Raw genomic sequence first — 13,694 nt, forward strand, 5'->3', positions numbered from 1 at the left:
CCCTGCATGCAGCATTACTCAATGATTGTTTATTACTCCAATGTGACATTGACATATTAAAGAGATTTATTTTAGTTATTATAATTACTAATTCAGCTAACTCAAAGTATAATGGGACTAAATAGAAAACTGGGCATATAAACACTACAGATCTTTAAAAAGAGTGTTTATTTGGCTCATTAAATCGTACTTTGCTTACATTGTTTTTTGGTATGCAGCATGACATGAAGAACACAATGTGCTTTACCTGGAAATTAACCACTGTTATAATCAGATATTACAGCAGGATCAGAAAATGAGCTTTCTAAAGCACAGTTATGAAGGTGCAGTTATTTGTTGAGAAGAGAAACCACACATGATTTTGATGTAAATGAATAGATCAGACACTTAATAAGGTGAGCTTCAGTTGTTTTGGTTTTTATGAATATGAGTCTTATTATATAATTGTTAATTACCATAAAATACAAATGATTGATACAGTATGTTTTATTACTTTTCTTACACGTATGTCAAAATAATAAAATGGTGTAAAGTTAGGATAGCAATTGTAAAGATTTCCTACACGGAGTTATGACCATGATTTCTGAAAAAGGAAGAACATGCCTTTTTTCTCAGGTACTAAAAGCTAACCCATTAGGACTTCTCTCTTTGGGAAGAAGCTTACTATTTCAAAGTGTATTTTTTTTCAGAAGTTCAGGTAATATTTAATGATTTTAGTAATTCTACTCTATATTTTAAATCCATATTTTGTATAATCATCTTAATATAGGTAATATGTTATATGATCTAACAAATGAGATTGAGTTAAAAAAACTCCATTACATTTGCATTGAAATGATAATTTATGTAAATAATTGTAACCTTAAGATAAGCTAGGATTCTGAAGTGTCATCAAAAAAAGAATACATTATGCTTAATAGAAGTTTAATAATGCGTTATTAATATATCCTATTTTTGATAACCATTAGTTTATATTTGGTAGAAGCTCTAACTTGCTTATATTGAATGAACTAGAGAGCCCTGCTCTCTCAAACCACCCACAGAAACTACTGCATCAAATTTTTATACATAAGAAAAATAACCATAAGATAAAGTTTTTATCAATTATAACCAGTGGCAGAGTAGAAATAAAATTCAGTGTCCTGAAAACTATGCATTATCATAGAATCTAGCATAGAATTTTTATTGGGTTCAAACCCAAGTCCAGAATGAAACAAAGTTATAAATTCAATGATAAAATTTGAATAGATACCTAACCAGAAACCTCAGTTGGGGAGGGGAGTTGGAGAGGCAATGTGAAAGTCAGCAGCATGATTTTTCAAAAGCTGTTAGGAATATAAAGAATGTTTTATATCAACTAAGTGATAAAATTTCATGTAGTCATGGTATATTTGTTAATATTTGGTTTCAGAAGAATTTAATGGTGACTGTGATGGCAAATTCTGAAAGAGCTGCAGAGATGCAAGAAAATCACCAAAGAAATAGGTAAGCTTTACCTAAATTCTATAAAAAGTATTCTGCAACTTCAAAGATACCTTATTGCTTTCATAGCTGTAGCAAATAAAGTTTATATTTTTTCCAAAACTAGCAATGTTATTTGCTTGTTGCTGGACTTCAACATAATCAGTGTTGCAGCTGATCTGATAGTAATTTTAGGAAGTGTTAATAGTATAAGATTTATTTGGTACTTCAGATATCACCTCTTCTGAACTTGTAGCTTACCAGATAGAGAATTCAATTTTAATTCTCTATGGATCCTCCATTCCACATGGCACATTTAATAAAAGAAAATATTAGATTCTGATTTTTTACCAAATGGATGTCTGTGTGTGTATGTTATAAAATTGTCTTCACCTATAATTCATTAATTGAGAGATATAGAATAAAAATTGTTTAAAATCTATTATATTTCTACTTTACCATAATAATCATGTTACACTTCAGTGTATAAACTGTGAGACTCAGGTGGAACCCTCTGGACCGCTCGGTTCATTAATGTAGGGCTACCACAGCCAAAAAGGGAGTTCCCGCTGTACCTGCTCATGTGCTCTTCTTTACTTTCTTGTTTTTATTATTATTGTACAATCTTTTTATTGAATTTATTGGGTGACATTGGTCAATAAAATTATATAGGTTTCAGGTGTGCAATTCTATAAATACATCCTCTGTCTACTGTGTGCTTAGCACCCAAAGTCAAGTCTCCTTCCTTCACCATTTATTCCCCCTACACCCTCTTCTACCTCCCCCCATTTCCTTCTGGTAATCACCAGGCTATTATGCTGTTGTCTGTGTCTCTGAGTCATTGTTTTTGTTTGTTTTTGCTTAATCCCTTCACCTCCTATGTCTAGCCCCACATCCCTCCTTTCCTCTGATGGCCGTCAGTCTGTTCTCTATCTATGAGTCTTCACTATCAACTCTGGTAGAAAAAAGACTTTTAAAAGACTACCCAAGGGACACCCAGCTAGCTCAGTTGCTACAGCATGAGACTCCTAAAAGACTACTCAACCCCTTCTTCCAAGGCATTCCATGAAGGTCAATAGTAGACAGAGTGTTTTCCTAAAATAAAATTTATTAAAAAAGAGTTAATTGGTCTTAGGCTTTAAAATTCGCATTTGGGCTGGAGGAAGGACTTCACAATCATAAAGCACTTTTTGTCATCCATGAATCGTCTCAAAGTAGTTGGCCCAAAACACAAGTAAATTATTAACCACACATAGAATAGAATTAAGTGACATCTCATTTGTCAATGCTGATGGAACAGTATGCTGTAAAGCTGGAGAGAAAAGTTGGAAATTTGCCCTTCTGTGATATCTTTTTTAGAAAACTTAATCTGATCCCCTCCAGTCTTCTGTTAATGTTTAAGAATTGGTGTGTAGTCAATTGAAAAATTTCTCTGAAATAAATAGATAAAATTTACAGTTTTCATGTGGACCTACTTGTAATGTGAGCTACAAAATAAAATGTTCAATGGAGAACACAATGCACAGTATACTTATTTAATGTGTAATCAATAGAATTTCATTTAACATTTAGAGTTGCTCTTGAGCAATTTGTTGCAAAGGGTTAAAAATTCTAATCCACTTCATACCCATTAGGATAGCTACTACTAAAATTAATAATAACAATTAAATAAAACAAAAATAACAAGTATTTGTAAGGGTGTAAAGAAACTGTGTACATGGTTGGTAGGAATGTAAAATCATGAAATTGCTATGAAAAAATAGTATAATGGTTCCTCAAAAAGTTAAAAATAGAATTACCATGTGATCCAGCAATTCACTCTTGGATATATATATCCAAAATAATCAAAAGCAGGAATTAAAGAGATATTTATGCACTCATAGTCACAGCAGCATTATTCTCAGTAGCCAAAAAGTAAAAGCAACCCAAGTATCCATTGATTAGGGAATAGAAGAAAAGACTTTTTTAATGTGATTACCTTGGCTAGAGAAATATATATGTTATTAAAATTCAAAAATATTGTGGTATATACTACAATGAAATACTAGTTAGCCCTAAAAAGGTGGAAAACTCTGATATTTGATGCAACTTGATTGATTCTGGTGATGTGCTAAGTGAAATAAGCCCACAAGAAAAGGACAAAATACTGTATGATTCTACTTATACGAAGTTCCTAGAGTAGTCAGATTCATGAGACAAAAAGTAGAACAATGTTAGCTAGAGGCTGGCAGTTTCAGTTTTTTAAAAAATTCATGGTGTTCTGTGGGTGGGTAGTGGTGATGTAACGCAACAATATGAATGTACTTGATATCACTAAACGGTACACTTAAAAATAATTAAGATGGCCCTGGCTGGTATGGCTCAGTTGATTGAGCACCAGTCTACAAACCAAAGGGTTGCTGGTTCGATTCCCAGTCTAGGGCACATGCCTGGGTTGCAGGCCAGGTCCCCATAGGAGGTGCACGAGTTGCAACCACACATTGGTGTTTCCCTCTCTTTCTCCTTCCCTTCCCCTCTGTCTATAAATAAATAAATAAAATCTTTTTAAAAAGAGGTAAGATGGTAAATTCTATGTTTATGTGTATTTTACTACAATCAAAAAACTTTACTCCAGCCCTGGCTAGTGTGGCTCAGTGGACTGAGTGCTGGCCTGCAAACTAAAGGATCACTGGTTCAATTCCCAGTCAGGGCACATACCTGGGTTGTGGGCCAGGTCCCTAGTAGGGGGTGCACGAGTGGCAATCATACATTGATGTTTCTCTCTCTCTCCTTCTCACTCCCTTCCCCTCTGTCTATAAATAAATAAATATTTTTTAAAAAAAATTTTACTCCAGATGTGTACCTTCAGTTGTTACACTAACTAATGTGGACAGCTAGAGATAATTTACTTTTCCAGTGATTACACTAAAAAGCTTTGTGGTGTCTATCATTAAACTTGTTTTTTAAATTTCATCATTGTTATAAATTTGCTACCAAGAGTGAAATTTGACACTTCAGCACAATTATAATTGGAAAATGTTGCAAATTAATGCACATTGTAACCTTTACATTTTAAACATTTATTTTCCAGAAAACTACAAGAACAACTGCCCAAAGTAAGAAACCCAGTTGTTGGACCTTTTGAGATAGTAAGTGAAATCAGTTAGAATGTATGCATATCAGAAAATTTTAGCAAATTGTCAGTAGTGCATAAAATGATTGATAGTTTACATCTACTTGGGAGGAAAGGGCAATTAAAATAATTTATCAAAATATTATTTCCAATTTGAAAAATATAATCAACCCAACAGCACTTCTACAATAAGGGGTAATGAGCAAATAATAGAGAAAAGGCTGACAGCTGTGGCTGACAGCTGTGAGGATAAGGTAACCTGGGGAAGGGGTGATGGAGGGATTGAGCAAAAAAGGAAAAAGAAAAGAGAAAAATAAAATAAAGGGAACAGGTTTAATTATTTTAAGAAGTAGCTATACAATTATTCTGATTTGGGGGAAAGGGTCTGTGTGTGTGTGTATGTGTGTGTGTATGAGATACATAAACATCACAGGTTGTGTCTGAGTGGTGTGCAATTATAAATGACTTTTACTATTTTGTTTACAATTCAGTATTTTCCAATGAAAAGACAGTGACGAGTTGCTTTTATTACTTTTAAAGTGCTACAAATCCTTTTTAAATAAGAAATAATTATCTAAATATTTTGTAAAGGCTATGCAACAGAGTGTGTATCAGCACAATTCTTTGGCATTGTGTTCAAGAAATATTTTCAGAAATGTGTTCCCAAAACAGCCCTTATATCTACTCTAGCTGTAAATCAGCCTAGCTATAAATATCACTAGAAATACACATGAAACAGTATCTGTTTTTTTTTTCAAAAGTCAATTTTAAAAAAAATCTGAGATGTAGCAGAACATGAGAAACTTTATCAAGGAGATAACACACTATTCTGGAGGATGGTGCACAGAAAAACAGATAATCTCTTATCTCTAGTACCACGTACAATGCTATGGTATTTAATTCATAAATATTTATTAGCTATTGCATGAATGAATGGGAAAACATTAAATATTTTTCAGTCTCCACTTATAACACAGGAAATCTGTCCAGAAGGTATCCAGTCATGTCATATGAAAAATAGAGACATTTATTAAAGAAGATACAAGAAATATTGTATGCAGAACAATGACACCTCAGTCCCCTTCAAAATAGGCACCTTGGGACCTCACACAGTTTTCACAATCACCATCAGCTTCCCCATCCTATTTCCATGAAGCTCATCCGTGGTCTGAAATCTCTTCCCTTTCAAAGGTGATTTTAGTTTTGGGAAAAGCTGGAAGTCTCAGGGCACCAAATCTGGGCTATGTGGGGGCTGAGTCACCTGGGTAATTTGATGTTTTGCCAAAAAATTCTGCATAAGACGTGATGCGTGAATGGGCATATTGTCATGATGAAGCTGCCAATCACCAGTTGCCCAGAGTCTTGGCCTTCTGAATCACCTGAATTGTTTCTTCAGAGTAATGTTCAAGCTTAATGCAAAATCCGATGCAAATTCATTGCTCTACTTGCTCAGTCATTTTGAATGTGAAGGGACACACGGTACACTTGCTCATTCATTGGTGTCTACTGTCCCCACTGACTAGTGCAGTAAAGTCGTCATTGTTCACAGATGCTCATTCCAGTCCACTGTCCTTGGCTGCCAGGTTACATTTGTGTTGCACAAACCATTCTCATTATATTAACAATGGCTGGACCTCTCCCAGATAGACCTCATGTGTACTAAGTTTCACTTGCTGTTATTCAAACCTAATTTCATTTCAATGCCATAATACATTTTATCTTTTCCTCTCTGGGTAAGACAAATAACCCACATTTTCAAGTTCATGTTTTTGGTTTTAGATAGTGCTGTAGGGACCTGTTATAGAATAGAATGTGAAGCACTTCAGTATTTGACTTTCAGTTGTTTCTTTCTTATTCTAAACAGCTTTGCAAATTATTGTAGACCCTAATTTACAGAACAGATGCGGTCCTGCATAGAAAAAATATGAGAAATTTAAAATTAGAATTAAAACTATAATTAATTACATTTGGCAAACTAATTTTTATTGGATAGTTACTGCTCGCTGCACTTTCATTGCTATGATGTTGATAAGCCTAGGGAATTGAAAATTTGAAGAGCAACTGTCCATCAACAAAGGCATTATCATTGCAGTCTTTTGAAATATCTTAATTTAGTCCAAAATCAACCAAATACGAGGAAATTTCTGATTCATGCCCACATCTGATCTGACTCACATCACAAGTCTACAATTTGTACTGATTATGCTACCTTATATTTGTCAACAGTTTCTTTAAAATGCATTGTAAATCCCTAGAACTGGTGATTTTTTAACTTTATAAATACTTAGCAATGATTCTATACATTTATTTAGTCTCTTAATTAATTTATAAAATAAAATTTATTTGATGACAAAAACTATAGGTTGTTTTTTGGTTTTAATTTGCTACCATGTTTTGTTCATTTTTCCAGTTTCGCTTTGCTGATGGACTGGATCTCACACTCATGGTCCTGGGATTACTGGCATCATTGGTAAATGGAGCCTGTCTTCCTGTAATGTCAATGATTTTAGGAGAAATGAGTGATAACCTTCTTAGTGGGTGTCTAGTCAAAACCAACACAAGTGAGTATAATATTTTCTTCTTTATATTACTGGAAACTTAAAAGCATTAAATAAACGAACAGTGAGCTCATAATACAGATTATTGTATTATCAAACAGTATCTATACAGTATGTATTTAAGTCAGACTTTTATATTGCTAGGGACTAAAGAACCAAAATTTATATTCATCAGCATTTTTCAAAGAAGCAGAACCAATAGGATGTGTGTGTGTGTGTGTGTGTGTGTGTGTGTGTGTGTGTAGAGAGAGAGAGAGAGAGAGAGAGAGATTTATTTTAAAGAATTAGTTCACTCAATAATTGAAGCTGGCAAGTCCAAAATCTACATGGTGGGCCTGCTGGCTGAACACTGAGGGGAAAATTAGTGTTGAAATTCAAGTCCAATAGCCATCTACTCATGATATATAAAAATCATCTGAGACTCAGTATTGCTCATCTTATCTCTCTACATATTCAAATAATTTTCTATCTAAAGTACAGCATGGGAAATATAGTCAATGATATTGCAATAACTATGTATGGTATCAGAAGGGCACTAGATTTATTGGGGTAATTACTTAGTAAGTTATATAGTGTTCAATCACTGGGTTATATACCTGAAACTATTGTATGTCAATTGTAATTGAAAAATAAAAAATTATTTTAAATAAAAAAAGAGAGCCCTGGCTGGTGTAGCTCAGTGGATTGAGCACGGGCCTGTGAACCAGATGATCTCGGTTCCATTCCCAGTTAGGGCACATGCCTGGGTTGCAGGCCAGTTTCCAGCAGGGGATGCATGAGAGGCAACCATACACTGATGTTTCTCTCCCTCTCTCCTTCCCTTCCCCTCTAAAGATAAATAAAATCTAAAAAAAAAAGAAGATGTGATGATTATATCAGGATTTAATTAAAGGCTTGGGCCATTCCAGCCATTTATCTGTAATTCACCCTTTAAGAAGAAGAAATCAAGAATGGCTAAATCTTTCTGAGAACTTTTAGAATTTCATTAGTAGTATACAGACATACATGACGCTATAGAACATAATACAGCAAAGAAACCAAAAAGAACATACAGGAAATTATAGTACTGGAGACAGATAGTTTGAATAAAGATAGGAGGGGAATCCAGCAATCAGGTGTGGGAAAAAGTGGGTTTTTTTTAATTTAATTATTTTTCAAGTACAGTTTTCTGTCTTTATGCTTCCCATAATTATAGATATACTTAGTGTATTATTACCTTTGTAGCATCAGATTTTAGGGTCATGTCCTTTAACATGACATTCTTTAGATGTAAATTCTATCAATTATCCTAGGCACTAATATAGTGAATATTCACTTTTTAAAAAAAATCTGGTATATATTATAAATATTAATATTTATAATTCCCTGATATTATGTTTTTCCCCAAATTACACAATAGGAAGGAAGTACCCTTTGACTATTCATTATAACTAGGTAAATGTCTCATTAAAACCTGTCTTTTAGACACAAGCCTGACTTTATACATTATACCTCTCTTTGTGCTCTATTTGACTGTAAGTACTAATTTATACCTTCCAGTTTTCCACCTGAGGGCTAATCTTTCTAGTGTTCCAATCTTGTTTGGGTGGAATAAAGCTATTGTGTTCACCTCCATGTCCTTGCATGTGATGATGTCTTGTCTACACAGTAACTATTGGGTTGGCCAAAAAGTTTTTTTGTTTTTTTCCATACAATAGAGCTAGTAAACTCTTAGTTGTTCTTAATTTCATTTGAAACAATTTTGTTAGACTGTATTTTGACAGCTATCATATTAGTGTGCATTTAAAAAAATGACAATAACCAGAAGGGAGGTGGGAGGAGATAATGGGGGGAAAGGGAGAAGGATTTTCAGGAACAACTATAAAGAACAAATGGACAACCCTAAGGGAGGTGAGATCAGGAGAGAGAGGTGGGGATGGCTGAGCCTGGGGGGGAAGTGGTACAGGGAAAATAGAGACAACTGTACTTGAACAACAATAAAAAATAAGTAAATAAATAGAAATACTGAAAAAACATCAAAATTGGTGAATTTTTTAAAAATATATTTTATTGATTATGCCATTACAGTTGTTTTATTTCCCCCTTCCTTCCCCTCCACCCTGCACACCCCTCCCCCATCACTCCCCCCCTCTAATTTATGACCACGTGTCTCAAGTTCTTTAGATTCTATATTTCCCCTACTATTCTTACCCTCCCCCTATCTATTTTCTACCTACCGTCTATGCTACTTATTCTCTGTACCTTCTCCCCCCTTCTCCTCCTCCCACTCCCCTGTTGCTAACCCTCCAAGAGATCTTCATTTCTATGGTTCTGCTCCTGATCTAGCTGTCCTCTTAGTTTGCTTTTGTTTTAGGTGTGGTTCTTAATAACTGTGAGTTTGCTGTCCTTTCACTGTTCATCTTTTTTATCTTCTTTTTCTTAGATAAGTCCAATTAACATTTCATATAATAAGGGCTTGGTGATGATGAACTCCTTGAATTTGACCTTATCTGAGAAGCACTTTATCTGTCCTTCCATTCTAAATGAAAGCTCTGCTGGGTAGAGCAATCTTGGATATAGGTCTTTGGATTTCATGACTTGGAATACCTCTTTCCAGCCCCTTCTTGCCTGTAAGGTCTCTTGAGAAATCCACTGACAGTGTGATGGGAACTCCTTTGTAAGTGACTGTCCCCTTGACTCTTACTGCTTCTAGGGTTCTCTCCTTCATTTTAATCTTGGCTAATATAATGATGATGTGCTTTGGTGTGTTCCTCCTTGGGTCCAGCTTCTTTGGGACTCTCCGAGCTTCCTGGATTTCCTGGAAGTCTATTTCCTTTGCTAGATTGGGGAAGTTCTCCTTTATTATCTGTTCAAATAACTTTTCCACTCGTGGCTGTTCCTCTTCCCCTTCTGGCACCCCTATAATTCGGATGTTGGAGCGTTTAAAGATGTCCTGGAGGTTCATAAGCCTCTCGTCATTTTTTTGAATTCTTGTTTCTTTATTCCTTTCTGTTTGGTCGTTTTTTTTCTTCCTTCTGGTCCACTCCCTTGATTTGAGTCCCAGTTTCCTTCCCATCACTGTTGGTTTCCCGTGCATTTCCCTTCATTTCAATTAGTTTAGCCTTCATATGTTCCTCTAATTCATGAGTAAAATCAACCAGTTCTGTGAGGATCCTGACCACCAGTGTTTTGAACTGTGCATCTGAAAGTTTGGCTATTTCTTCATCATTTAGAGTTATGGGCTCTGGAGCTTTGAGTTGTTCTTGAGCCATGTTTTGGTCTGTTCAGGCCTGTTATGTATGAGGAGAGGAGACTTAGTTGTTCACCAGGGTGGGGCTGCCCAGATCCCTGGGTTGTGATGCTATATGTGAGGGTGGGGTCAGAGAGGGAGCAATAGTGGTCCCTTCTGCTGCTTCCTGCTGCTGGGGCCTGCACGGTCTGTCTCACTGCTCGCTCCTTCCCTGGTTTATCTGTATGCGAATGTGTGACTGTAGTCAGCCTGTAGCCTTGTGCCCTCACTGTGTCGGCCCATAGCCACCGCGCACCTGGGATCTGCCCATGGCTGCCTGGGCACCTGGGTGGGGGGATCTTTCCTGCCCAACCCCACCCCGCTGCTGGCTCCACCCCTCTTACCAGTCTGGCTGAACAGTTTGTTGTTGTTGGACGTCAGTATAGTTCAATTTTCTGTGTTTTGGCTGCGTTTTTTGTTACTAAAACTTTGTTGTCTTTAAACTTGGTTGTGTGAGAAGGCACAGTGTTTCCATCTGCGCCTCCATCTTGGCAGAAGTCTAAAATTAGTGAATTTTTATGTAGCCTTTTTAACATGAAGATGGGAAAAATAAGCAACATTTTTGGCATATTATGCTTCAGTGTTTCAAGAAAGGTAAAAACACAACCGAAACACAAAAAAAGATTTGTGCAGTGTATAGAGAACCTTCTGTGCCCGATCTAACATGTCAAAAGTGGTTTGCGAAGTTTCATGGTAGATGATGCTCCACGGTTGGGTAGACCAAGTGAAGTTGATAGTGATCAAATCGAGACATTAATTGAGAACATTCAACATTATACCATGCAGGAGAGGGAGATAGCCTACTTACAAGTATCCAAATCAATGAAGTTATTGGTGAATATAAAAAATGTATCTTTTATGGAAAAAAACAAATGGGCTTTATGGCCAACCCAATAATTTTTTTAATAGTTTAATGATAGAAGCTAAATTAAGGATGTTATTCTATTAGTTAAACAAAAGGAACAACCAATTTGCTGAGCAAATATTTATGATTGCCAATAACGTCTCTCTCTGTCCAAATGAGTAAAAGAGGAAGGAAAGAAAAACCTAGCAACTTAAGGCAATGTCCTTGGGAGTACTCTTTCTGTTAGATATACTCAATAATTGATTGTCTTACCAGCTTTAGATAGGACAGGCCAAACATAGCTGATTGATATTGATCTGAATTTTAATTTTTGTTTCTTTTTCAGGCTTTTCCAGTTTTATTTTTTTGTGGGGGGAGGGTTTTGTTTCATTGTGGAGTATATAAATTTCTAATAATTGACTTTCTGGAGGATAAGAGGAGGATTATTTGCTCCAAAAGATGATAGTATGAATAAAGCTGTTACTGATCAGGGGCCCATTTTTGAGCCAATGTTGAGCTCTTGCACATGCTACATGTATTATTAATATAGTCTCCAAAATGAGATTATGCCATTTTTATGTGATTCTAGGTGCCACTTTTAGAAATAATGTTTATTATTTTTGTTAGCTCCATTAATCTCATTAAAACCTTTTACTAGTCAATTCTTCTACTATGTTAATTGTGATAGTTGGAATATACTGCTTTAAAATTTTTTCCTGCCTTAATTTCATAAATGGATTAAGAGGGAAATGCTTGTTTGCATATAAATAATGATCATAAATATTATCATATGTGAAGATTCTGGGGTTATGTACAGGATGAAGAGTCATGATGTTGCCCTAGGTAGGTGACACGGTTGGTTGGAGAGTCATCCCACCTACCAAAAAGGCTGTAGATTCAATCCCAGGGGCCTGTATGAGAGACCACTGATGCATGTTTCTCTCTCTCCCTCTCTCTCTCTCTCAATCACTCTCTCCCCTTTCCTCTCTCTCTAAAATCAATAAAACATATCCTCAGTTGAGGATTTTAAAAACAGATGTTGTCATGATGTTTGCAATTCATTTTAAATATTTATTATAGAGGTTTAAGAAAGAATATTATGATAGTGATTATTAACCATTGTTTTGTGCTGTTGGTGGAATCACGACCTTGGTATAATAATTGACATTTGATATATGTTTTACCAGATACATAAAACAGTTTATATAGAAAATTTATAACTCAAGGAGTGTTTTAAATACTGTTCTATTATGTTGCTATCCTTGTTACATTCAACATATTTCAATGAGCTTTATTTAAATTTTTCCCATGACTACTGCTTCTAGAATTTTCACATGTTCTTGCTTTTCTTGGATTTTCTAATTTATTCCCAGAGGTATCTCCAACAGAATTCTAAATACATGATCTTAGCAAGCAGGGAAGGAGAGTTTCATTACTATTAATTATATACAACTGTTGACTGAAATCAGAGATGTCCTAAAGAATTTTTTCCTGGTATGAAATTCATAGTTAATATTAACTTATAATCTTTCATGTTGCATAAGTATTTATTGAGACCACAGAAAATTATTTCAAATTTTAAGATAAATAATAGAAAATAAGGTAATCATAAACTTGTGTGTAAGCATTATTAAGTTTATTTTCTTGAGAATGTACTATATTTGGTTTGGAGAAATATGTATGAAACAGTATGACCAGTTGTAAATTAACTGCCTTTATAATTTAAAAAAATTTTTTGCAGCGATTTATCGAAACTGTACTCAGTCTCAAGAGAAGCTGAATGAAGATATGATTGTGTAAGTCAAAATGAAATGTGAACATCATATGCACTGCCTGATGCTTTATTTAACATTTATAAGGAAAAAAATGAAAAGTTCGATCATTAATATTACAAGTGATTAAACCTGTCCTCTTTATTCATTTAAGTTATAAAATATAATTATTATATAATATTTTCTTCTATTTAAAAGGTATATAGATTCATATGCTCTAAGTTGTATTTGACAAAATTATCACCAAGAGAAAAGTTGTTTTGGGGGTTTTGCATTTTCACATAAATTTTTCCTCCTGGAACTGAAGGTACATTCCCTGGACACTAAAGGACTTGTTTTACCATTTTATCAAATGGTAAAATTTGATTGACTGATTTTGGAAACTAATTATTCAGACAATTATAGTCTTAATTAGACTAAAAATTGTAAAGTCTGAAATAAGTAATTTATAAGGATATTTTGTGTTAGTCATTTTATATATTGAACAGTATGCTTTTGTCTGTGATGTATATTGAGTTTATTAGTCAGAGAGATGTTACTTTACTGAGTATATTTACTGGGTTTTAGTAATATCTTACTAAAACTATGAATCTTTGCTATAGACCTAAGAGATGTCCCATGTTTTCACCCAAAAGTGAAGCCCGCATGTTGCACAGCCCTATGAGAGACCTATCACATC

The 13,694-nt window shown here is 34.8% G+C and overlaps 1 protein-coding gene across 1 annotated transcript in view; it reads left to right on the forward strand.

Annotated features, from left to right (window-relative positions):
• The first annotated feature begins 1,432 nt into the window (after positions 1 to 1,432).
• Positions 1,433 to 13,694, forward strand: part of ABCB5 (ATP binding cassette subfamily B member 5) — a 95,511-nt gene continuing 83,249 nt past the window's right edge. Inside the window, exons 1-4 of the mRNA XM_037163916.2 lie at positions 1,433 to 1,485; positions 4,532 to 4,589; positions 6,984 to 7,134; positions 12,985 to 13,039. Of these exons, the coding sequence (XP_037019811.2) occupies positions 1,433 to 1,485; positions 4,532 to 4,589; positions 6,984 to 7,134; positions 12,985 to 13,039 (317 nt within the window). The remainder of the gene's footprint in view (positions 1,486 to 4,531; positions 4,590 to 6,983; positions 7,135 to 12,984; positions 13,040 to 13,694) is intronic.

This window comes from Artibeus jamaicensis, unplaced genomic scaffold, assembly GCF_021234435.1.
Source record: "Artibeus jamaicensis isolate MK-2021 breed Jamaican fruit bat unplaced genomic scaffold, CSHL_Jam_final contig_3230, whole genome shotgun sequence".
NCBI lineage: Eukaryota > Metazoa > Chordata > Mammalia > Chiroptera > Phyllostomidae > Artibeus > Artibeus jamaicensis.